The 25,605-nt window shown below is 46.8% G+C and overlaps 2 protein-coding genes across 4 annotated transcripts in view; both read right to left on the bottom strand.

Moving 5' to 3' along the window:
- The window catches only part of Itga10 (integrin subunit alpha 10), a 19,700-nt gene extending 3,329 nt beyond the window's left edge, over positions 1 to 16,371 (bottom strand). Inside the window, exons 1-27 of one of the 3 annotated variants that reach the window (XM_021158709.1) lie at positions 16,275 to 16,371; positions 14,784 to 14,895; positions 14,489 to 14,598; positions 14,226 to 14,317; positions 13,731 to 13,845; positions 12,690 to 12,817; positions 12,127 to 12,275; positions 11,306 to 11,456; positions 10,596 to 10,761; positions 10,416 to 10,489; positions 10,026 to 10,170; positions 9,685 to 9,833; positions 9,311 to 9,454; positions 8,966 to 9,169; positions 7,890 to 8,020; positions 7,027 to 7,193; positions 6,779 to 6,921; positions 6,303 to 6,416; positions 6,046 to 6,131; positions 5,226 to 5,367; positions 4,980 to 5,069; positions 4,742 to 4,818; positions 4,492 to 4,581; positions 4,005 to 4,089; positions 3,749 to 3,862; positions 3,482 to 3,562; positions 3,235 to 3,348 (exon numbers count right to left, since the gene is read on the bottom strand). In XM_021158709.1, the coding sequence (XP_021014368.1) occupies positions 3,235 to 3,348; positions 3,482 to 3,562; positions 3,749 to 3,862; positions 4,005 to 4,089; positions 4,492 to 4,581; positions 4,742 to 4,818; positions 4,980 to 5,069; positions 5,226 to 5,367; positions 6,046 to 6,131; positions 6,303 to 6,416; positions 6,779 to 6,921; positions 7,027 to 7,193; positions 7,890 to 8,020; positions 8,966 to 9,169; positions 9,311 to 9,454; positions 9,685 to 9,833; positions 10,026 to 10,170; positions 10,416 to 10,489; positions 10,596 to 10,761; positions 11,306 to 11,456; positions 12,127 to 12,275; positions 12,690 to 12,817; positions 13,731 to 13,845; positions 14,226 to 14,317; positions 14,489 to 14,598; positions 14,784 to 14,895; positions 16,275 to 16,326 (3,225 nt within the window). In that variant the 5' untranslated portion in view covers positions 16,327 to 16,371. Of the gene's footprint in view, positions 1 to 3,234; positions 3,349 to 3,481; positions 3,563 to 3,748; positions 3,863 to 4,004; positions 4,090 to 4,491; positions 4,582 to 4,741; positions 4,819 to 4,979; positions 5,073 to 5,225; positions 5,368 to 6,045; positions 6,132 to 6,302; positions 6,417 to 6,778; positions 6,922 to 7,026; positions 7,194 to 7,889; positions 8,021 to 8,965; positions 9,170 to 9,310; positions 9,455 to 9,684; positions 9,834 to 10,025; positions 10,171 to 10,415; positions 10,490 to 10,595; positions 10,762 to 11,305; positions 11,457 to 12,126; positions 12,276 to 12,689; positions 12,818 to 13,730; positions 13,846 to 14,225; positions 14,318 to 14,488; positions 14,599 to 14,783; positions 14,896 to 16,274 lie in introns of all 3 variants that reach the window. The other 2 variants (XM_021158707.2, XM_021158711.1) reach the window with 2 other exon arrangements.
- Positions 16,372 to 17,237: 866 nt separating this feature from the next.
- Pex11b (peroxisomal biogenesis factor 11 beta) overlaps positions 17,238 to 25,605 on the bottom strand; it is a 10,076-nt gene continuing 1,708 nt past the window's right edge. The window contains exons 3-4 of the mRNA XM_021157798.2: positions 25,262 to 25,463; positions 17,238 to 18,389 (exon numbers count right to left, since the gene is read on the bottom strand). Of these exons, the coding sequence (XP_021013457.1) occupies positions 17,984 to 18,389; positions 25,262 to 25,463 (608 nt within the window). The 3' untranslated portion in view covers positions 17,238 to 17,983. The remainder of the gene's footprint in view (positions 18,390 to 25,261; positions 25,464 to 25,605) is intronic.

The raw sequence follows: 25,605 nt of genomic DNA, 5'->3' as shown, positions 1-25,605 counted from the left end.
AAAAAAAAAAAAAAGATAAGAGCTAGTTAGAGAGCAAGCCTAGCTTAAGGCCTAGGCATAAGCAAGTCTCCATTCAAGAGCTGAGGCAGGCTTGGAAAACCCCGGTATTTTTACAGGAAACAGATAGAAAGCCTGTTCCCAAATACACAGTTTAGGACGTTCAACTTCCCTTTCTGTTCAGGAGCCTCCATGGGGCTGAACCTTTCTGAGATCAGAGACACGTTTTTTACCAACTCCCACTGATACTAGGATCTAAGTGTGGGTTGAGGGTCCTTAAGCCTTCATGTTGAATCTTGGTGTCTACCGCAAGATATTAAGAGATATAAACTTTGTCCAACTGTTGTGTTCACCAGTGGGGCCTTTGGGAGGTGCTTGGGGTGAACGTCATCAGTGGAGTCTTGAGGAAGAGGAAGGAAGAGTAAGAATGGATACAATAGGCTCAAGGGCCTAACTATGACTCAACAGGGACCCTACAAAAGCTGAGCTTCGGAGAGCATGCCCGTGAACCTACTATACCTCCTGTTTACAGCTTCATCTATGTCCACTGGCCTGTAAGATCCTGGAGGTTAAGGACTGTGTTTGATTAGCCTTTGTGCTGCCAGTGTCTATGACAATTGTGTAGCAGTGTGTGTGTGTGTGTGTGTGTGTTGGTGGATGTGTGGAGATCAAGACAACAATCTTGGGTGTTGCCTTCTTTTGTCCTTTTGTTTGAAACAGGGTCTGCCATTGACCTGGACTTTTTTTTTTTTTTTTGACAGTTCTCATCAGCTGGCTGGCCTTGAGCTCACCTAGATGAACTTGCCTCTGCCTTTAAGCGGCCTTTGTTTCTTTGTTTGTTTGTTTGTTTGTACTTTGTCAAAAAGGTGAGACTAGCAGGTGAGTAAGCTTCTAGGGATGTACCTGAATCGCTCTCCTACATCACACTGGGATTACAAACGCGTCACTTCATCCAGCTTTCTATGTGCGCCCTGGGGTCATGCTTTACTTACTGAGTCACTCCCCCCTCCCCAGGCCCTCTAATGGCTTCTTTTTTTTTTTTTTTAAGATTTATTTATTATATGTAAGTACACTGTAGCTGTCTTCAGACACTCCAGAAGAGAGCGCCAGATCTCATTACGGATGGTTGTTAGCCACCATGTGGTTGCTGGGATTTGAACTCTGGACCTTTGGAAGAGCAGTCGGGTGCTCTTACCCACTGAGCCATCTCACCAGCCCCTCTAATGGCTTCTTAACAAATTTTTGCTATCATCATCATCATCATCACGTAGCTATGGTGGTACACACCTGTAATCCCAGCGCTGACAGAATCAGTCAGTCCAAGGCTAACTAGAACAACTCACTAAATCCTGGGGGTTGGGTGGAGTGGAGAAATGATTCAGCTAGTAAGAGTTTGCTGCTCTCAAAGAGGACGAGAGTTCAGTTCCCAGCACCCAGATAACTGCTTGTAACTTTAACTCCAGGGCACACAACGCTGCCTTCTATTCCTTGACAGCACTCACACACATGTGCTCACACATGCATATAGACACACACACACAAATAAAAATAAATGCTGAAAAAAAATAATAAAAATGTCTGGGGGTGGGCAGTGGTGTCCTAGAGTCACACACAACGGAATCAAACAAGATGATCAAGAGAGATCAAGAGAGTACCAGACTTGGAGAAGAATTCCTCAGACTTTACTTACCTAAAACATACTTATAGCTCAGAGAGCTTACAATCCTGATGGTAGCTGTTCTATGTAAATGTACAATCTAATCTCCTAGTGCTTAATAGCCATTTATAATTAAGATGGCATTCCCCTGCTCACACTGACTTCTGAGTGCCTATCATATAGTGACAAGTTCGAAGATCCTCATAGTCTAGATCCCTATCTCAACTATGCAATCTTACTTTCCACTACCCCATAAAAATCAGACAATACAATAGCAATTATTATTTTTTTTTTTTTTTTTTTGGTTTTTCGAGACAGGGTTTATCTGTATAGCCCTGGCTGTCCTGGAACTCACTCTGTAGACCAGGCTGGCCTCAAACTCAGAAATCCACCTGCCTTTGCCTCCCGAGTGCTGGGATTAAAGGCGTGCGCCACCACGCTCTGCACAATAGCAATCATTGTATTCATTTGTTTGACAAGAAAAGTAATTAAACACCTGCAATGTGTGACCCGACACACCTGAGGACTCGTCTTTTTGGTGTTGACTTAACACAGAGTCATTCCTATAACAGACACTTGATGAAGTGTGTATGTGTGTCTGTGTATGTGTTTACATGTGTGAGTGTGTGTGTGTGTGTGTGGCTAGCTGGCTGGCTGGCTGGTGTGGGATTTGCTATGTAGACCAGGCTAGCCATGAACTTTGAACTCACAGAGAGCCAGAGAGCCACCTGCCTCTTGAGTGCTGGAGTTAAGGATGTATAGCACCATACCTGACTTGGCATGTTGTTAAATGTGGGCATTCTATTAATTGATCTCTACGGTGGTGCTAAGGGACACTGTGATGGTTTGTACGTGTCCTACTCAGGGAGTGGCATGATTAGAAGCGATGGCTCTGTTGGTGTAGGTGGTGTGTCACTGTGAGCATGGGCTATAAGACCCTCATCCTAGTTTCCTGGAAGTCAGTATTCTGCTAGCAGACTTCAGATGAAGACTCTCAGCTCATCCTATACCATGCCTGCCTGAATGCTGCCACGTTCCTACCTTGATGATAATGAACTGAACTTCTGAACCTATAAGCCAGCCCCAGTGAAATGTTGTTCTTATAACATGTTGCCTTGGTTATGGTGTCTGTTCACAGTAGTAAAACTCTAAGACAGGCACTACATAGAAGAAAATACAAGGGTGGATGCTATGTTCTAGTTAGGGCTTGCCTTATGTTACCTCAGAACAATTCCACAAGCTAGGTATCATTGTTCTCATTGTAAAGATCATGAAAAGATCAGGCATGGTGGCTCATGCCTTTAATCTCAGCACTTGGGAGACAGAAACAGATGGATCTTCATAAGATCAAGGTCACCTGGTCTACATAGTGAGCTCCAGAACAGCCAGGGCTATATAAAGAGACCCGGTCTTGAAAACAAAACAAAACAACAGCAAACAAAAACATCAGGACAAAAGATTAGCGAGATAAAACCACTTGCTTGTGTCAAGCAGAGGGAGGCTGAGTTTACACATGAGTTTATGTGCCTCCAGAGCCGGGCTAATGTTTTAGAGAGAAGCAGAAAGGAAGAACGGCTTACCCTCCGGAAGAATTCATTGTGAACCAGTCTCAGCAGCCTGACAGAGATCTCAGTCCCCTTTGCCAGCAGTCCAAGGTGGCACCTTACCACCTGACATCGACTGTTACTCCCATTCTACCAGAACAGAGACAAATCAGGACTCTGGAATGGGAATATCCCTCCTCCCATTGCCACGTCCCACCCACCTGTCACCAAACTGCAATCTCTATGTGCATTCCTGTCCCAGACACCTTCCTGTGACTCCTACCAGTCTGCTTGTATGCTGAAGCTCCTCTGGGTGCACAGGGAATCCCGGGGGCTCAGTCAGGTTCTGCACCGTGCAGCTTGCCTAGAGAAAGGTCCAACTTGAAAGACCCTCCTAGACAGGCCACTCCTATAACCCTTCTAATGCAGAAGCCCTTTCCTCCTCCCAAGCCACATATAAGAGTGGTCCCAGGAAGAGGAGCCAGAGAGCAGTAAGCCAACAGATGGGAGTCCACTAATTCAAGATCCACATGCTCTGGCCCAGACTCACATTGCCAGAGATGACTTGAGATAGTGACAGGAAGTAGTTACCCCCATGGGCTACAGCTGGAAGGAGGGCGGAGATGACGAGACCACTGACCACATGGCAACCAAGGTTCTGAACCTGGGAGAAGAATTTAAATCAGGAAGAGGCAAGAGACAGAGAATCTGCTTCATTTGCTCCGTCAGCCTCTCAAATCCATGAGAGGCTCCTCTGTCTTTCTCCACACCACCCCTAGGATGCCAAGACCCCTCTAGCTTCTCACCCTAAGAGTGGTCTTGAATTCGGGACCAGGACCCATTGGGAGAGTCCTGTAAGGGTGAACCTCATACCGATGCAGAGTGGACTCACTGTGTAGACACCAAGCCAGGAGGTGTAAGGTCACAGCCATGACACAGACACAGGACACATGATCAGCATACAAACATGGATTCAGGGAAGGTAGGGTCAAGGATAATGAGATAGGAGGGGATAAGAATGAAATTAAATATCACAAAGGTTTGATTTTGAAAGAAAGATGTTTGGCCATAACCCTGTATTTGTTTATCCCAGTTCTAATGCCCAGGACCTGACAACAAGATGCTTAAGAGGAAACGTTGCCTATGAGTGGGAGTGAGGACCAAAAGACTGAGTAGCCCAAGGATTGTGTTCCTGGAACGCTAAAGCACAAGGAAGGACAGCAAGAAAGCACAATGGATGCTAATCTGTTCAATCAGGGTCAGAACGGGGCACCAGCCAGGAGCCAGCCATACCTGGAGAACACGAGGTGAGGTTCGTACTGGATGTAGGCAGAGGTCTGAGCTGTGTTATCTTGAAGGGTCTCATTCATCTCTAGGCTGCTGCTGCAGGGCCAGGGAGAAAGTTTCACATCCCAGTCCCTTCTCAGGGACCCTCTCTGCTACCAGAAAAATTAGAGTTGTCTCTTCCAGCCACCTACTTCTCTTTCAGTGAGTGCTTTGAAGGGCGTGGATAGGGATTTGGGGGAGGCTCCTTTGTTCTCACCTACTGGCAGTCAGCCTCACAAAGACCTGGCTCAGGAGGAAGGTGCAGCTAAATTCAAACTCTAACAGGAAGCTCACCTGGAGCCAAAAGACAGGGATGGAATAATAATGAACTCATCCTGTGGGAAACCCATGGAGGGACAAGAGCCCATGTCTCTCTCCTCCTCAGAACTTCCACACCTCATGGATCCCAGACCTGGCTTTCTCAGCACCTTCCCTCATTCTGAACCCATGCTCACCTTGGCCCCAGTCTGGAAGACCGGATGCCCCACGATGCAGAGCCGGGAATGGGGGGAAGGAACTGCGCACTCCACCTTCACTGATTTGGCCTTCTGAAGGCAGAGGGATGGAGGGGGAAGTTAGAGCTGGAGCCACACTTCCACTCAAACTCTACACCCGGAGCCTTTCTCCACAGCACCCCCTAGCCAAGGTCCTGGTCTCCCTCCGCCTTTCTTCCTTTGCCTCAGTCCCTTCCTCCAAGGTACCTGAGGAGTAAGACTGGCCAAGTGGAGGTTTCTAGAAAAGCTGAGACTCAGGCTAGTGTTGTAGGCATTCTCCTTCTTGTTCTCCAGGGTCGCCGACACCAGCACTTTCTGTCGTCCACCTTGAACCACAAATGGGGACTTCCTAAGAGTGAAGACAAAGCAAAGACTAAGAGGCAAAAGAGAATCAAAAGTCTCATGCCGGGGCCTAGCAAACACAGGAGTGGATGTTCACAGTCAGCTATTGGATGTATCACAGGGCTCCCAATGGAGAAGCTAGAGAAAGTACCCAAGGAGCTAAAGGGATCTGCAACCCTATTGTTGGAACAACATGATGAACTAACCAGAACCCCGGAGCTCTTGTCTCTAGCTGCATATGTATCGAAAGATGGCCTAGTCGGCCATCACTGGAAAGAGAGGCCCATTGGACTTGCAAACTTTATATGCCCCAATATAGGGGAATGCCAGGGCCAAAAGAATGGGAATGGGTGGGTAGGGAAGTGGGGGGCGCTATGGGGGACTTTTGGGATAGCATTGGAAATGTAATTGAGGAAAATATGTAATAAAAATATTAAAAATCAAAAAAAAGTCTCATTTCCAATATGGTATCACATGCTTTTAATCCCAGCACTTGGAAGACAGGTGAATTTCTTCGAGATTGAGGCCAGATCAGTCTAAATAGCAAGCTCCAGGCCATCCAGGGTTACATAGGAAGAACCTGCTCCCCACCAAAACAAAACAAACTGAACTAAACTAACAAGCAAATAAACCCTCTCCAGCTCCCCTGAGTCCTTCTGGTTCACCTAATCCACCTGCCTCTAACCTGGAGCCTCTGATGTCCATGTCAGCTTGAAGCACCAGGTCTGTGATACATTCATTGTCAGGGCCACAGTCCTTTGAGAAGGGGATCTACAAGAGAGTTAAGGGTCTGAGAGGAAGGAAAGGAGGAAGGACTGGGATGCTTTGCTCAACAGAGCCTGAATCAGATTTCACCATTTGTATGTGACCTCCCCTTGCTCATCAATTCACTAGGAGGGCAGTACTGAGACCCCGGATGGAGCAGAGCATAGCACTGCTAACCAGCTTCCGTAGAGTCGTAGAGGATCCCTCCGCCAACACAGGCCCTGGCTTCGTGGTGTTGTCCAGAGCAAAAGTCACAGTCAAGGCCACTGGCCGGAGGTAATCCGATGTATCCTGAGGGAAACAGAGTGAAGGGCAAGTTGTGGGGAACCAGGCTTGGAGGAGAAGCCAGGCATCTGCAGAATATGTTAAGTGTGGTTGTCTATGCCCTGGGCACTGTCCCCAGGTTTTCACAGTATGATGGAATGAAATTCTGATACAACTCCTATGAAATAGTTATCAGTATATTTCATCCCTTTTCAGCAAGGATACTGAGATGTGGTGGCTAAGTGACTTGGCAGAGTCCATGTTGATAAGTGACAGAGCTAGGAGTCCAATCCCTATGACCCCCAGATCTGAATGGTCTCAATCTCTCTGTTTCCATTTTATCACTGATCTGGTTGAACAACACAAAGCAGTTCCTACCCCATCCTCACCAGTGCATGGAAGTGCAGCTGTTCACAAGTGACATTGCCAACACTAAGCTGGAGCTGCCGAGGGGACAGGCGCTGGCCAGAGCCATCGAATGCTGCACGTGCCCCAGCGGTCCACTCATCCAGTGATGCTGAGAATCGTATGTCTGTATGGGAGAGGCAGGAGGGGCAGGTGTGAGAGTGGAAGCAGATGCAGACACCAAGAAGGGCCAGGGCTTGAAGGTTGTCTTGGATACATTATAACCACTCACAGAATCTTCGATCCCAACGCCCAGGAGTTTGAGACACTACTTGGAAGCAAAGGGCTGCGGTCAGACAGGCTGCTTCCTGGCCTCGTCGTTTACAGTCCTTCTGAACCACGCTGATGTGGGGAGGCATCACATCCAGGGTTGGAATCAGGTGGATGATGGGCTGGGAGCTGGGAACAGGGTGGAAAAGAAATTCTAAATGGAGCAGGTTAAGTTCCCCCTAAAAGTACAACCCTAGCCTGGGGATGGAGCTCGGCAGCAGAGCTCTGGAGCATCTGGGCTTGCGCTTCAGAACCAGAAGGAAAGGAAAAGACCTTGGCACTTGCCCTCTGTATGATTAAGTAGATAGATAGATAGATAGATAGATAAGATAGATAAATGGTCTGAATGTGTCACTCTTCCCAGAAGCCTATGGCGGGAATCATATATAATACACTCAATTCAATAAACACTAATGTCAGACTGGAGAGACCACTCAGCAGTTAAGACCACTGGCTGCTCTTCCAAAGGTTTGATTCCCAGCACCCACAAGTAAACTCAAGGCCAGCTGTAAAACTCCAGCTCCAGGGGGTCTGATGCTTTCTTCTGGTCTCCCCAGACACTGCACACACACACACACAGTGCATAGATATACATACAGGCAAAACATCCCTACACATAAAATTAAAATAAAAAGCACATAAAACACTTTACTGGACTATCTTGTTTGATATTGACAACAAGCCAGAAAGGTAGTGGCAGTTACTTTCATTCTATGAACTAGGGATTTAGGCATCAGATTAGCTGACCAGGAAACCCAAATCTGTGACCTTTGTTCTTATAAGCTGTGCCATGCTGCCCACTGCTACTTAAGCTGGGCTCCTCACCTGAACAGAACGGCTGCCCCGTGGGCACCCACGGCAACATCCACAAGATCATCTCCATCCAGATCTAAGTGGCCATCCACACTTCGGCCGAAGTATCGGAGGGCCTGTGGCATGGAGACAGCAGCAATCCTCTGAGGAGAAGAGAGAGGAGACTGAGGAGGGACTCCTGCCACCTTCCTGTCTCCTGTCAGGTTCTTTCTAACATTCCCATCTGTACTGGCTAATTTTGTGTCAACTTGACACAGCTGGCGTTATCACAGAGAAAGGAGCTTCAGTTGAGGAAATGCCTCCATGAGCTCCAACTGTAAGGCATTTTTCTCAGTTAGTGATCATGGGGGGAAGGCCCCTTGTGGGTGGTGCCATCTCTGGGCTGGTAGTCTTGGGTTCTATAAGAGAGCAGGTTGAGCAAGCCAGGGGAGGCAAGCCAGTAAAGAACATCCCTCCATGGCCTCTGCATCAGCTCCTGCTTTCTGACCTGCTTGAGTTCCAGTCCTGACTTCCTTTGGTGATGAACAGCAGTATGGAAGTGTAAGCCGAATAAACCCTTTCCTCCCCAACTTGCTTCTTGGTCTTGATGTTTGTGCAGGAATAGAAACCCTGACTAAGACACCATCCATCAAGAAAATAAGAAAGTTTTGCGTGGGCTGGAGAGATGGCTCAGAGGTTAAGAGCCCTAACTGCTTTTCCAGAGGTCCTGAGTTCAATTCCCAGCAACCACATGGTGGCTCTCAACCATCTGTAATGGGATCTGACACCTTCTTCTGGTGTGTCTGAAGACAGCAAGAGTGTACCCACATACATGAAATAAATAAATATTTAAAACAGAAAGAAAGGAAGGAAGGAAGAAAGTTTTGCCTATCTCGGTTTTGCCTCATCCACCATCCCATTTTTCAACTAATGAAAAAATTTTCTTTTCTTTTTTTTTTCTTTTTTTTTTGAATAGCATCTCACTGTGTAGTCTGGGTAACCTGGAACTCACTATGTAGAACAGTTTGATCTGGAATTCACAGAGATCCACCTTCTGGAAATGAAAGGCCTGTGCCACACCACACGTTTCTTATCCCTGCACTGCTGACCTGGGTAGGATGCGGCCTGATTCCACTCTGGGTTCCATGATACAGGTACAGCGCTCCCCGGTGTCCATCCTCCAGGGGTGCCCCCACCGCTACATCAGTGAAACCATCATGGTTCAGATCAGGAATGGCAGCCATGGCAAAGCCAAACCGAGAATCCTGGGAACGGTCTGGCTGAAGGGTTCCTTGGAGCATCAGCAAATTTTGCTTGTAATGGAGAAGAGATTAAAAGGCATTGCTTAGCTGGTGACCTTTGCCCCTTAGCAAGCTCTCAAATATGTGTGCCTCCCTCTTCCCTTCCTTTCACCATCACCCACACACATCTTTTGGAGTCTCACTGATTCTTACCTGGCCCACCATGTACACATAAACGCGTCCGGTCTCCTTGTTCTGGGGACCCAAGAACATGGGAGCCGCCACAAGTAAGATATTAGTTATTCCGTCCTTATCTGTATCCAACGGGCAGAGCTCGCTGCCAAAGTATGAGCCAATCTGGGAATGATGGATGGTGAGGATCCAAGAGAAAAGGGAAGGTGATTGTGAACAGCTGCACTCAGCAGGAAGCACTTACCAATCTGCCAATCTGATCCTTACATCCCTGACAGACTGCTACCCAGAATTCAGCTCGGGCTTTCCAGTCTTGCCTTCCCTTCTTGTCCAGTCCCTGGGGGGTAGGGGTGGGGGAGGTGGTCCAAGGGTCCCACCCTCTGTTGATGTCATACCTGATCCCCCTGGAGGCTCTGGGCGACCCTCACAACCCCATCTTTCTTTAGCTGGAAGGCGATAACTTTTCCTCGATGTCTAAACCTCGGTGCCCCCGAGAGAAAGAGGCGGCGTCCACCGGGCAGAAGCATAGAGGAAACAGAGTAACCTAAAATGAAGAGGTGGTGATATAAAGGAAGAAGGTGAAGTCAGAGAGGAGGGTTTCCTGAAGGCATAAGGTGAGGTCTAAAAAGATTTAAGGAGCTGAGTGACAAAGTGCACGAGTTAAGGGGGAGTGCCTCATACCCCCCTGCTGGGTCTCCCCTATTCTCCCAGTTTCCTGCCACTCTCTGTGACTCACCCAGGTAGGCTGCATGGTTCTGCAACGCAGGGGGAAACTCATCTTCCAGGGCAGCTCGTGGTGGGAAAAGGTGGCGACCTTCTTCAAGCCATAGCACGGAGCCCCCCCAGTCATAGGCCCCCACCATCCCAAAGAGAATCCCATCCTGAAGGGTAGAACCAGATGTGGGCAATGAGAAGACAGAGGGGAATCGGAGGAAAAAGAACGTTCCTGTGGTGAGATGCTCACATACAGGTACACTGCGGTCAGAAGGGCATGGAAGGTCAGGATGTGGGCTAAAGGAGAAATCGGGAAGGGCCTTGGGGTTGAAGTTATCTGAATTAGAAGTAGAGGGCTTATGAAGAGAATGGAGAGCTAGGGGGATGTTGAGAGGGTCAGGGTCTATCCAACCTGTAGTCGGTGGATGGAGAAGCCAATCTCAGACATTTCAAGCCCAAAGGAACTTTCATTTTCTCCACGGGACCCTTGGGCATGAGAAAATTGCAAGGTGCTATCAGGGGAGCTCGCTCTACTGAACTCACTCCAAAAGGACCCCAACCGGGACTTCCGTTTCGCCAGGATACTCATTACCTTCAAGACCAAAAATCCGGTCCCCCAGTGCATCCACGATGTCTGTCAGTGCAGCCTCATCGGTGACATTGAAGAAGAATCGCTCATCTGGATCACTAGCAATAGCTCTGATTTCCCGAAGAAAAGAGCTGGGGTCTCTCTGTCGCCGGAGATAGTGACCAAGGACCTGGGTTTAAGATGGGGGTCCGTTAGTTGTGTGAAGTAAGGTGTCAGAGCTGATACAGAACATAGCCAACTAAATAAAGCCAAGGGAGGGAGATAAGGACTGAAGTCCAGGCAGTGGTTAATACTTTCACATCCTGAAAGTCTTTTTTTCCTTAGTCTTTCTAGATACAGAGTCAATTCTTGGCCTGGGAAGATGACTCAGTGGATAAAATGCTTGCTATGCATGCCTGACAACCTGAATTTAGATCTCCAGACCCACACAAAATGCTGGACACAGTAATATAAGCTTATCTATAATTCCAGCATGCCTCAAACCAAGAGACAGGAGGCTGAGACAGAAGACCTGCCCAAGACTTGTGGGTTAGCTAATTTGGCTTATTGTATGCCGAAGTGAACAAGATGGAAGGTGAGGACCAACATCTGAGGTTGTTCTCTGACCCACATATACACACTATGGTATGTGCACTGATGCATGCACACACACACATACACACACCCACACGATACAACACAAAACAAAACAACTGGACTTGATCAAGTCTCACCGCAATCCCATAACGTGTCACTCTGCCAGCCTCACAGGCCTTTAGTGCTGCTGGAAGTTCCTCTCCATCATGGGACTCTCCATCGGTGACAACTACCAGCAGCCTAGCGGCCTCTGGTCTTCCCCCCCGGGACTGACTGAACCCTTCTGTGCTAAGAAGAGAGATAAAGGAATGCTATATGGTTATATGTATGTGCGTGCATGCACATACACACAGGCTTGCATGCAGGCATGCCCGTATAGTGTATTTAACACTGTCAGCAGTTCACTGAGATCAGATGTCTTCTACACCATTCCCAACAGTATCTAGCATGCAAACTGGCACAAAGTCACAACTTGACTGTTTGGATGGCACAGAACATATAAAATAATCTGTCATCAGTGCAAATATGTACAAGCATTATTTATTTATAGATTCATTCAGCAAACACTTGGGTTGACAAGATCAAGGAAATGGAGAATAAAGACTAGTCAGGTCAGGTAGCCTCCCCAGAGGTTTAGAGTCATGTTTGAAAAGAATACTAGGGCGTGAGTGGTTGAAAAGCTAAGTATCAGAATTGACGCAGGAGTAGAAGAGGAGAGATGGAGTTCTGTGTGCAGAAACAGAACAGACAAGGAGAGATACACCCACAGACACTGTAAAATGCAAATACAGTAAGAGAGTACGGTGACAGCAACCTAGCCTTCCTCCACGAACTTCTGGCATGCAGATAAAGATAAGCGCCCAGAGCATCTTGTGATGTATACACTACACTCCAGACCCTCTCCCTCGCCCTGCTGATCCTTCCTCCTCCCTCACACGACCCCTTTACCATGTCTCACCATGCCACCATGATTGCTTGGGCGGTTCTCGTTTCTCGCCCTTCCCTCCGACTGAGGTTCCTCGCTGCTCTCACAACTTCTTCCTTTGTTCGGAAGTCTCCCAGGGACCACTCATGCACAGGGTTCTCCCCGTACTGTACCAGTCCTACCTGAGAACAATAGACCGTGTGCCCACATGGGATGTATGAAGAGCGTGGAGAAGATGGAGCACAAAGGATGAAGGGGAAGTGAACCCCTAACAGGTGTGTCCAACCTGCAGCACGATGAAGGGGAAGTGAACAGGTGTGTCTAACTTGCAGCTCGTGGGCATGCATTGTCCAAGCAACTACATGCAGCAAAGGAAAGCTATGAGTGTGGCCCCCCACACAATCATAAACTTACTTCAAACATTATGAAATGTTTGTGACTTTTTGGTAAGTTAATTGCACAGTTCTTGAGCATGAGTTCTGTAGAAGACAATGTCCCAGGGTGTCATCAAGAGGCTGGACATGGCTGCTTACATCCAAGGGTCCAGGAGTGTTTACCTCCTTCCCTCCAATCCCATCCACTTATCTTTCTCTTACCTGTATCTGCTCCGGATCGATGAACAGTCTTCCTACCAGCCTCCGAAGGAAAGTCTGAACTTCTGACCAGGGATAGATACTGTTGGAGCCATCCAAAACAATGACGACATCCATGTATGTGGGACAGCCTAGAAGGGGGGCATAGTGATGGGAAACAAAAACATGGAAGGATGTGGGGTGTAGTCAGCAAGGGAGAATGTCCCAGGAGGACGTTGCAATGCAAGCACTTACTAGGGACTTCTCTCTTAATTACCAGGAAAGTACTATGCCAGGTCCCCAGTGTGGAAATCAAAGAAAGAAGAGATGGACAGATGTAAAGAATGAAACATGAACTAGCGAGAGGCCTACCACTATCCTGTGCTATGGAACACTGAGAGAGCCTCACTTTTGTTTGTGTGTGTTTGTGGGGGAGGGGCAGTATTTGAACTCATTCCCTACCAATGTGCCACAGAGGGACATGTTCAGCAAAGCTCAGGCATGACAATGCATGCCTATTATCCCAGTACTTGAGACTGAGAAGCTGAGGCAAGCAAATTCCAAGATCAAGGACAGCCTGGGCTATATAAGACTATCTCCCAAAAGGCAGTAGATAAGAAAGTATATGAAAGGCATGAGGGGAGAACCCAATAATCGAGTGCTGACTGGACATCTATAAGACCCCCAAAAATAAGATATGGAGGACCCTGAGAAAATACACTGGAGTAGAAAACATGGTAAACAAAGGGAAACCAAGGTCCAAAAATAAATGGCACACAGAACAACAATAATGTAAACGTGATGGATAAGGGATAGGCTGTGCACAGGATATCTGGGGTTTTTTTGTTTTTTTTTTTAAGTTGGTAAAACCAGATCCTGGTGTCTTGAGGCTCTCCTGAGGAGTCTGAATTCTAACCTGTTACCAAACAGGAGCCTCTTCTGCAAGCACACTTGGGAATGATGAGGATAGCCATGCAGACCCTCCACCGAGTCTTTTGTCCTGGTTTTTCCCACCCAGCACCCCTATCTGGGAACTGAGCTTCCAGGGCCCGTCCACTGGCTCACGTTGGGCGGTGGGTGCCAGGCTTCCCTGGGGCCGGAATGAAGCATCCACACGGGCACATATTCCAGAACTGAAGACAGAGCTGCCGCAGGCACGAGACCAAAGAGGGGCACAGGCCTGGGTGGATAGGGGAAATAGTTATCCCCAGGCTTGAGAGGGCCTCTCAGAACACACACCTAGTTAAAAGAGAGATGGAGACCTCTCCATGGGGAACCCTGCCTTGCTCTCTAGGGTTCTGAATTCCTTGTCTCTTCTATACAGACTAACTTCCCTTACCACAGTGCTCTTTCTGTTGTTGTTGTTTGGTTAGTTTTGGTTTTGGGTTTTTCAGAACAGGGTTTCTCTGCATAGCCTTGGCTGTCCTGGAGCTCACTCTGTAGATCAGGCCTGACTCTGCCTCCAGAGCACTGGGATGAAAGGCCCAAGCCACCACTGCCCAGATACCATAATGCTCTCTTCCCTGCTGTGAACCTTCTGAGGCCCTTCTTTCAGCTCACCATGAATCCCCCATCAGCGTCTGTCTCTAGTAGAGACATCCCTAGGTGCATATTCACAGCAGGCTGAGAGGAATTTCCAAGTTGATAGTCACCTGGTTGGAGGAAGGGTGGAAGAGAATGAAGTCATGGGGTCATAGTTCGGCTTCTTTAGTTCAGGGTCATTTGGGAAGAAACTGAATCCGTTGAAGACAACGTCCAAGGGGTCAGAGTCACTAGATGTCACCATCAGGAATTAGCAGGGGAAAGGTCAGGCTGCTTCTTACCCAGCTGGCCTTTGGTACATGGAGCACTGTGGAATCCCCCTATAGAGCAACGATAAACATCCCCTCTCCGGTCACCTGATGGCCCATCCCAGGGGGCGCCCACCAGCATCCTGGAAGGAGAATATGGATATAAAGATCCGGTGAGCATGGTCCTTAGTATAATGAGAGGGAGAGTGCATGAGATGGCATGGAGCCCCAGGCACTTTCAAAGGCCATCTTGGACCGGTCTACCTTGCCTCCCCTTTATCAGTGAGTGCACAGTCCCAATCCCATGGTCCTCTGTTTTCCCTCTCACCATCGCTGTCCACCCCCAACATGCTGTAAGACACTGTATCCAAATTCGGCCTCTGGTGGCCCTGTGAAGAGTCGTGGGTGGTGTTCATCCAGATTAAAGGGGGAGCAGAGACCTGAGGGGTGAGGATCATAATTAGCATCCACCAATCAGTTAATGAAGGACTGGAGAGGCTTAGTGGGAGACAAGACAGGAGGGAGTGTTTCTATCTCAGCTCTCCTGCTCCGTGTCAATGTCATGTCCTCAGAACCCCAGGTGGGATGACTGGATGATTCTCTTCCTGTGGGGTGGGGGTGCGGGATCCTAAGGCCCTGGGCCATGCTGAAGCACAGCTGTATTTCCATTCTCATTCCTGAAATCTCATTCACAGACACATCTGGAAAAGTCAAGTTACTCTCTCCACATCATTCCTCCTACACATTCTCCTCTCTAAGCCTGGAGAGTCCAAAGAGGGAGAGGGCTTTTCTGAGGATGCAGAGCACCACCCTTTCCTAATTCTTCCCGAAGCCAGGGCCATGGGAAGAAACGATGGCAAGGAGCTCCCTGCCCGGTGTCTCCTCTTTCTGTTTCTTCTTGTCACACTTGCACTTTCTCCAAGGTCGAGGGTGCTGGCTCCTTCCAGCCCTGCCAACCTCAGTGCTAATTAAGTGGGTGGAACCACCGGCCTGCCCACACACAGTCTGCCATCTATCCCTGTTAAGGGTCCTATCACCCCCAATCTACTCATCTCATCCACCTTACAAACACCCCTTGCCTACTCCCATAGTTTCCTCAAACTTTAGTCCACGCTAGGGGTCCCCATCTGTGTCCCACTGATTCCTTTCTCCTGACCCCAATTCCCATAAAATCAGAGCTGTTATTTTAGGAAACAAAGATTATAGGGCACTAGCAGGGAAAAATTCCAAGCCTCTTATCCCTCCCATGATTCTCTTCTCTACTGTCTTGCTCTTTGCATCCAAGCAACCCTCCATCCCCCAAAATCTAACTCCAACTCACACTGTGCTCATTTTCAGAAAAGGTATTTTATATGTGAGCCTTTTTTTTTTTTTTTCTAAATCCAGGAAATTGGCAGGGCTATGAAACCAGGAACTGTAGTTCAGTCGTTAGGCGAACCCAGAGTTCTGACCACATAGTAAGGCAATTATGCCTCAGGCACCAAGGAGCACCAATGGCAGGGAGAAGCAGGGAAGGTAGGAATCAGTGCAGCCGAATGGAAGATGAGAGACACATCTCTTTTCTGTGCCCTCATGTCTATGGACTTTAGGACAAAGGTTTTAGATAATTAGGTACAAAGGTTTAGATAATGAGGTACAAGCCAGAGGAAGTTTTGGCTACTGCCATTTGGGTGTCTAAGAACATGAGTGCACACAGGAAATACAGCATCGGTATTAACCTCTGACTTGAGCGCCCGAAGAATTTTAGCCATAATGGTCCCAATTATAAACAATCCACATATCTTCCATTCCCACCAGAAACCAAGTTCGCTTCCCTCACCTGTCAGCAACACCAGGGGCAGGAACAGGTGAGGGATGGAGAGAGACTCCATGGGCGCTTGTCCGGTCCAGTCCGAGAGGCTCTGAGTCGCTCTGTCCCTCTCCTCTGAGTCGCTCTGTCCCTCTCCTTGGCTGTTTTCGTTACTTTCCCTCCTATCCTGCCCCCTCCCACTGGCAGCTAAAAATAAAGTTGGACGGAATGGGAGTGGTGGTGGAAGGGAGCTGTGGGGAGCCCAGGACAGGAGCACAGAGCAGCCTTAGTCCAGCTCTTTACCTTGGTGCTGCCCCCTGGAGGCCTCAGCTAATATTCAAAGAGAACACAAATTTTGACCCTTTCTGAGGCTACTTTTATGCACGGTTTATTTATTCAATGATTTCCTCCAGTTTGGAACAGAAAGTAAGATTTAGAGACAATATTTTTTGCCTAATTAATCTTAACATGGGATATGCAAAATAACAGCTGACAGCAGTGACAGCAGCATTTTCCTACCTACTGTGTGAAGGGCAGTCCTACTGTGTGACCTTGCCAATCCACTGAGTTATGGTCATGCTTGTGTGTGTCTAATAGCTTTTGGGGAGTCATTGCCTGTAGACAGGCGTGCTTTGTGGTGTCAAGATAATTACTTTGGTTGAAAACATCTCACCCCTAACTTGAGGCTGTTCACGGATTATTTTGAATTGGGACCATCATGGTGTGTCCGCACCTTTCCCCCAACATTTAAATTTTCAGTGAAATCCTGTAACCATGTTAGCTGCTAACGCCAAGGAAAGCCACCCACAGTCAGAGGAGCTAAGGCTTACAATGACCAGATCATGAGAGACCAGATGTCAATGAGCAGCTGGATACAGTAACACTCACTGTAGGCTACTCAGAAGCCTAAAGCAGGAGAGCTCAGAGCTTCAGGCCTGCCTCAGTACCACAGTGAAAACAGCCCCCCCCACAATCTTGAATTGAATAAAAAAGTCAGCGAGCAAACTGATCTTTAATTTGTTAGCCCAGAAGGCTGGCTTGCTCTGTGGGCAAGGGCCAGTATTTACATGGAATCATTGTACAGTATTTACAGGAAGAGGCCAGACACGGCATCAGCCTGGGTAGTCAGAGAAAGGGCAAGAGCCAAGTGGGGAAGGAAACTCTAATATCAACGTGTATGCAGAAACTGGAAGTGTGGAGGCAGTCTGCTGAGGCAGACCCAGGGGAGAAGCCTCAAACAGCCTGCAGCAGTGTGAGCGAAGAGACGCCGGGCATGAAACGAAGCCTGGGAAAGTATGGAGGGTGGAAGGGAAGAAAAGTGCTACACGAGGTTTCAGGAAAAAAGAATACAATTAGCACTTTGCTATCCATAACTTAAGCTCCCCCTACCAAAAAGTAACCGCGCCCCCCCCTCCTTTTAAATATCTGGACAGGAGGCTAAGAAAGAGAATTCTGTCTCACGGTAACAAATTCTTAACTAGACTCAAGACAGAGAGATAAAGGGAAGAGCTAAGAGATTCTGGCAATGGAACTGAAGCCCAACCACAGAGGCCTGCAGGAGCCTTCCCTTAGCACTGCCTTCCTGACCCGTCTTTGGCAGGTTCTTCCCCTCATCCCTAAGTATCTGGATTTTAACTTCAGTCAAGGAGTTGAATTACAATGAGGTTGGCACACAGCGACCATCTCAGCTTCCATCTCACCCACCTGGGCTCCCTCCTTATCTTGTACCACAGTGTCTTTCAGGGCTTGAGTCGTAGCCAGGGACAGATTAGGGTGAGAATAGACAGAATGGAGGATATGAGGCCACATAGCCCCACAATCCCAGGGCCACAACGCCAGAGGCCTAGTTTGTCCAGTGGGATGAAGAGGTCACAGGCATTTCTGAGCACATCCAGCAAGAGAGGGGGGTGACCTCGAAGGACACGAGCCAGTAGCAGGATTCGGAGCCGAAACTTCAAAGCAAGTTGTGGCAGACTTCCTCCTGGAGTCCCTGGTCCTCCAGGTCCCCCAGTCTCTACTCCTCCTGAGACTCCTACTCCAGAAACCTTCATTCGTCTGCTGTAAGCTGAAGTCTCTTGTTCCATCAATAGGCGAATCTCATAAGCATCACGGCTCAGATTCATGATGAGGGAAAACAGATAGTATCTGAGATACACAGGGAAAATACGTGAGTTAGAAAGAGCACAAATGTCTACTGAACACACTTCTCATAGACTGGAATGGGATTCTACATTAGAACACCAGAAGTGATTGCTATTCTCCACTACTAGAAATGTCCACGCTGGGGCTGAAGAGATAGCTTAGTCGGTAAAGGCACTTGCCATCCAGCCTGAAGATCTAAGTTTGATCCACAGAACAACTGACTTCCCCAAGTTGTCCTCTGACTTCCACAGACACATTAATATACTTACATGTACCCACATACCCAATATAAATAATCTAATATATTATACTACATATAAGAAGATGAATAGATAAATCACTACTTTTAAAGATTTATTTATTTATTTATTATTTCATGTATATGAGTGCACTGTAGCTGTACAGATGGTTGTGAGCCTTCATGTGGTGGTTGTTGGGAATTGAATTTAGGACCTCTGCTTGCTTTGATCAACCCTGCTTGCTCTGGCTGGCCCCGCTTGCTCCTGTCAACTCTGCTCGCTCAGTCACTGCTCACTCTGGCACAAAGATTTATTTATTTATTATACATAAGTACAATGTAGCTGTCTTCAGACACTCCAGTAGAGGGTATCAGATCTTATTACAGGTGGTTGTGAGCCACTATGTGATCGTTGGGATTTGAATGCAGGACCTTCAGAAAAGCAGTCAGTGCTCTCATCCACTGAGCCATCTTGCTCAGCCCGATAAATCACTTTTTAAAAAAGTTAAAAAAAAAAATATATATATATATATATCTTGGACTGGAGAGATGGCTCAGTGGTTAAGAACACTGCTCTTCCTGAGGTCCTGAGTTCAGTTCCCAGCAACCACATGGTAGTTTACAACCATCTATAATGAGATCTGGTGCCCTCTTCTGGTATGCAGCCAGAACATTGTATTTATAATAAATAAATAACTCTTAAACGTGGGAACCCCTAGAAGTGGGAATGTAGCTCACTGGTAAGAGTATATGCCTTCCATGCACAAGTCCTGGTTTCAATATCAGCAACACCAGAAAAGAACTGTCCTTTCTTGACAACACACTAGGTTCAATAAATCTGATACAGAAAGACTCATGATCTCACTTATGAGTTAAATCTAAATAGCCTAACTTACCAAAGCATGGAATGAAACTGTGGTCGCCAGGATTGGAGGGGACAAGAAACAGGAAGACGTTAGCTAACGGGGCAAACATTCAGTTCATTCTGTATATCTAACGTGGTGACTACAGTTAATATATCAGTTAACATAATAACAGATAGTTAATATAATCATGGACTTGAAAGTTGCTAAATGGGTCATCGATCCATCTCAGCTCATGTTCTTATCATTAAAAAGATGTCACCATGAGGTTATGAGCATTTTAAAAATTATTTATACTATGTATATGGGCATTTTGCCTGCATGTATGTCTGTGCACTATGTGCATGCCTGCCACCCAAGAAGTCCGGAAGAGGGCATGAGACCAGCTGGAACTGGAGAAACAGGTGGTGGTGAGTGCCGTGTGAACACTGGGGTTGAGCCGTCCCCTCTGGAAGAAGAGCTAGTATTCCTAACTGCTGTGTCATCTCTCCCACCCCATTAGAAGGATGCTGCGCTCCTGACTATGGTGATCACCTCACCATACACATATACAAAACACCACACTGTACGCTTAAATTCATATAATTATACCCCTGAAATAATAAAGAGAAAGCAACTCTCCTGCTAGTCTACCATGTGCTTATGTGCACCTTAGGTCCTGGTTTAAAATTTATGAGTCATGAAATCTGCCAAGATCAACTCCAAATTCTGTTTTTGAGACAATCTGTCTAATGTACCACACTCTGCACTGGAGAGATGGCAGTGGTGATGTGCTTGCCATGCAAGACTGAGGCCCTAAGCTCAGATCCCCAGAGTCTATGTCAATGCTGGTAGACATGAAGACAGGGACTCCCAGAACAAGGAGGCTAGTCAGACTAGCATTGTGTAAGTGAGCTCTGGGCTCAACTGAAAGACCCTGTGCCGATGAATGCGGTGGAGAAAGACAGAGGGAGAATTCCAAAGCCAACCTTGGGCCTCTAGATGCATACATGTGCCCAGACATTTGCACACACTTGTGCAAACACACACACACACACACACATACACACTGAGGAAAAAAATACACTTAACTTGATCCTAATAATGCAAACTATTTTGAAAGTACACATTTAGTTGTTCAAGAGACACATACAATCTCTCAGTTCAAGGCCAGCCTGGTCTACAGAGGGATTTCCAGGACAGTGTAAGCTACACAGAGAAACCCAGTCTCAAAAAGCCAAAAGACAGAGGACAGAGGGGGAAAGAGAGAGAGAAAGACAGAGAGAGAGAAAGAGAGACAGAGAGAGAGAGAGAGACAGAGAGACAGAGACAGAGACAGAGAGACAGAGACAGAGGCAGTTAGTGTTAGAGTTAGAGAGTTAGGTGCAGGCTGAGGTGGTGGTGCATAGCTATGATGTCAACATTTAGGATCAGGACTTCAAGGACAACCTGGGCCACATGAGACCCTGCCTCAAGAAAGAGAGAAGAAAACATACTTATACAGACTTTAGATCCAATCTCTTAGAAAAAAAAATCAAAGAACTCTGCAAAGGTCTAGACATATTAAGTAACTGCCAGAGAGACTAGATTATAAATTCCTTAAGCAGAAAATAAATATACTTTTTTGGAACAGAGTCTTACTCTGTAGCTCTGCTGACCTGGAACTCACTCTATAGAGTAGGCATACCTCAAATTCACAGAGGTTCCCTCTGCCTTTGCCTCCTAGTGTAGGAATTAAAGGCCTGCATCACCACACTTGGCCCAGCTCAAAACTTTTTACATTTTTGTTGTTTTGGTTTGAGACAGGATTTATTTCACCATGTGGTTCAGGCTGGCCATGAATTTTTTTTCCTGTCTAAATCTTTCCAGTGTTGGGATAACAGGTATACATTAGCTAAGTCTTAAAGCCTGTGTGTGCGCGTGCGTGCGTGTGCATGTGTGTTACAAGGCACGCATATACAGAGGTCAGAGGTAGACATCAGATGTTCTCTGCCATGTCCCGAGACAAGGTCTTTTACTTTACCTGGAGTGCCCCTCTTGTCGGATAAGACCCTGGCATCCTCCTTTCTCCACCTCCAGGCAGCGCAGTACCAGGCTCGCAGGCATGAGCAATGCACCCGACTTTATGTGGATGCTGTGGATCCTTGTGCTTACATGCAACAACCACTTTTCATGACTTAGACACCTCTGCAGCCTGCTTTTGTTTTTAATCTACTCTAGCTACAGAGTCTCTCTGTGGCTATTCTTGCCCTACCCCGACTGCTGTCGTTGATAAAGTAGCTAGGAGTGTGCATGTAAATCACGGCATTACATCTGCTCTTAAAATCATCCACTCCCCCCCCTTTTTTTAGTTTTCGAGACAGGGTTTCTCTGTGTAGCCCTGGCTGTCCTGGAACTCAACTCTGTAGACCAGACTGGCCTCGAACTCAGAAATCCACCTGCCTCTGCCTCCCGAGTGATGGGATTAAAGGTGTGCGCCTCCACTGCCTGGCTCACCCTTCTTCTTATCTAATAACAATCAACCCTAGATACCTCAGCTACACCCTTAGCCCTTTAATGTAACCTTGTATCATTCTTTTCATAATCACTAAAGCCGTGTGTGTGCATGTGTGTACACGTGGCATGTGTGCATGTGTGTATGTTCCTGTGTGTAGAAGAAAATGTAGGCAGGTGCACATGCACGTGCCTGAGATGGAGACCAAAGGGACAAGCTAAACCCTATTCCTGGTACTGCCTACCTTATTTCTGGAGACAGGGTTTCCCACTGGTCTGTTTTCTGTTTGTTGTGAGTGATTATCTGTTTTAGGTTTTTTATTTAAGATTTCTTTGTTTTATGTATATAGTTTAGCCTCAGGTACCATGTCTTGTGCACCATGTACATGCAGTGCCTGCAGAAGCCAGAAGAGGGCATCAGAGTCCTCTAGAACTGAGAGTTACAGATGATTCTGAGCTGCCTTGTGGGTGCTGGGCTCCTAGTGCTCAAGTTCTGCCAAGTACAGAAGAGGAGGTCTCCTGCATCTGCCTTTGCATCAAGATGTCTCTCAGCTCTTCCAGCACTATGTCTAACTACAGGCTGCCATGCTTCCTGCCATGATGATAATGGACTGAACCTCTGAAACTGTAAGCCAGTCCCAATTACATGTTTGCCTTTATGAGAACTGCCTTGGCTGTGACTGCTTCACAGCAATAAACCCCAACTAAGACATCAGGTTTGCTGGTTTTTACTCATTGGTTATCTTAAACTTTATGTTTCAAGGATTAGGCACCACATTTGTCTGGCTTTTGCTTAACCTCCTGGCCCTTAGTAAGAAACCGAGAAATGTTTTTGGAAAACCCACAGTGGGAGTGGCACGTGCTTATGAAGTCCCAGCTGCTAGGGTGGCCAAGGTCGGAGGATGCTTTCAGGAATTCTGTAACAGCCTGAGCAACAAACCAAGACCTCATCTCTTTCATGTGTGGAGGTACACACATGCATGGGTATATACGTATATGTGTACACAAATATGTGAAGCCCAGAGTTCAACCTGGGGGTCTCTCCTCAGGTGCTATCCACCTTGTTTTTGAGACAGGATTTCTCACTTGACTTGGAACTTGCTCATTTTCCCAGGCTGGCTGGCCAGAGAGCCTTAGGAATCCTCCAGTTTAACTCTACACTGCTGGGATTGCAAGAATGTGTCAGTATGCCTGGTTCTTGGTTTTGTTTTCTTAACATGGATTCTGGGAAATCAAAATCAGGTCTTCATGCTTATAGAACTGTGTTATCTCAGTCCTATGGGACCCCGACCCCACTATCGCAAAAGAAAAAGAAGCTAGACACGGTATCACATGCCTGTAATGCTGTCCTAGAACCCAGGCACCTAAAGCAGGAGAATCCTAAGTTTCAGGCAAGACTGAGCTACGTAGTGGGACCTACCTAAAAACAAAACAAGACAACAAACAACAAAAACACCACACAAGATGACTCAGCAGGAAAAAGGCATTGTCACCAAATGTGATGACCTGAGTTCAATCTTGAGACTAAGTGGTGGAAGGAGAGAACCAACCCTTTCAAAGTGTCCTCCATACAGAGTGGTAAGGCCACACCCCTCAATTCCTCCATGCAGGCACACACACACACACACACACACACACACACACACACGACACAGACACACACACATGACACACACAGACACACGACACACAGACACACACAGACACGACACACACACAGGCACACACAGACACAGACACACAAATAATAAATAAAAAATGAAAGGACTATGGAATCAAGGGAGGCAATGAGGGTAGACTAGCTATGGTTTAGATATAATTAAAGGAATATAATAGTTATCATCTACAACCCAGTCACTTATGTGGCACAGCAAATATAACTTCCATCTGATATTGTTACTTTTTTATAATTTAAGATGCAAATGAAGATTGGAAACCATATGGTCAATTAAGATATGTATAATTGTCATGGCACAGTGGCACATGCCTTTAATCCCAGTACTCTGGAGGTAGAGTCAGATAGATCTCTGTGAGTTCAAGGCCAGCATGTTCTACGTAGTGAACCAATCAGGGTTACATAGGAAGACCTTGCCTCAAAAAGAGCGAAACATGGCTGGAGAGATGGCTCAGCAGTTAAGAGAACTTTTCCAGAGGTCCTGAGTTCAGCTCCCAGCAATCACACGGTAGCTCACAACCATCTGTAATGGGATCCAATTTCTTTTTCTGGTGTGTCTGAAGACAGCTATAGTGCACTCACATACTTAAATAAATAAATCTTTAAAAAAGTAAACAAGCCAGGTGTGGTGGCGCACGCCTTTACTCCCAGCACTTGGGAGGCAAAGAGAGGTGAATTTCTGAGTTCAAGGCCAGCCTGGTTTACAGAGTGAGTTCTAGGACAGCCAGGGGAACACAGAGAAACCCTGTCTCGAAAAATTAAAAAAACAACAAAAAAAGTAAACAAATAATTTACAGTCAGTTCATCCATGGAGGATTAATTTCAGGATCTTTCCCCCGCTCACCCATCCAATTCTACCCAAACCCACAGCTGCTCAAGTCCCTTAGATAAAGTGGTATTGCATCTATACATAATCCACACAATTCTCTGTATCCACCTCGATTGTTTATAATATTCATACAATATATGTGCAATGTTTAAGGAATAACGACACAAACAATTTTCATGTTTAATTCAGATGCACTTTCCTCTCAACATTTCCAGCCTGTGGTTGCTTGAATCAGCAGATGTGGGAACAATGGGCGTGAAAAGCCATTGTACACTCAAAAAAAAAAAAAAATCCTGAGACCCCTCTGTCTCATATATAGCAGGTTATAGACCAGGGAGATGGAAGTGGAACTGGGCCAGGAGGTGGAAGCTCTTGCCACACAAACCTAATGGCTTGAGTTTTATTCTCAAGCTGAGTTTGGTACCTGGAACTCACAGTAGGAGAAAACCAGCAACTGAAAGCTGTTGTCTGACCTACAGATGTGCAGTGCCTACAATAGTAACTTTTATTAATGTAAATATATGGGTCTAGAGTGATGGTTTAGTGGTTAAAAGCTTGGATGCTCTTCCCTGGGACCTGGGTTTTGATTCCCAGAGCCCACGTGATAGCTCACAACCATCTAGAACTACAATTCTGATGCCCTCTTTTGGCCTCTGCCAGCACCAGGCACACAAATGGTGCACAGACATGCAGGCAAAATACCCACATGTGTAAAGCAAAATGTTTACTATTACAAGTGATGCAAGCTTTTTAGAATGAAGGCTACAAATAGTCTTATAGGATAAAAGGAAAACCAACCTGAATGAACGCTGTGCCCACTTTTCCTGGTCCACTCGGGGAGCTAGCCCAGACTTTCCAGCCCATAGGACATTGTCACAGGCAAAGTACAAGGCTCGGTTGAGGTGACTAACGGTGATGCAGAATCTCAGAACGACATCTGACAGGTGCACAGCCCTTTTGGCTGACTCCAGGGCATCTGTCGAGTTCCCCAGGCGTAGCACTTGTAGAGATTAACAAGGGAAAGCAAGGGTTTGAAGTCCAGAGGCAGGGGTGGGGGTGGGGAAAAAAGAAAAAAATAAAAGTCGAGCAAGCAATAATAACATACAGGGAGAGTAAAAATAATTTGTTCTTTTTTTTTTTTT

This window comes from Mus caroli, chromosome 3, assembly GCF_900094665.2.
Source record: "Mus caroli chromosome 3, CAROLI_EIJ_v1.1, whole genome shotgun sequence".
Classification (NCBI taxonomy): domain Eukaryota; kingdom Metazoa; phylum Chordata; class Mammalia; order Rodentia; family Muridae; genus Mus; species Mus caroli.
This window is presented reverse-complemented; position numbering and strand designations above follow the sequence as displayed.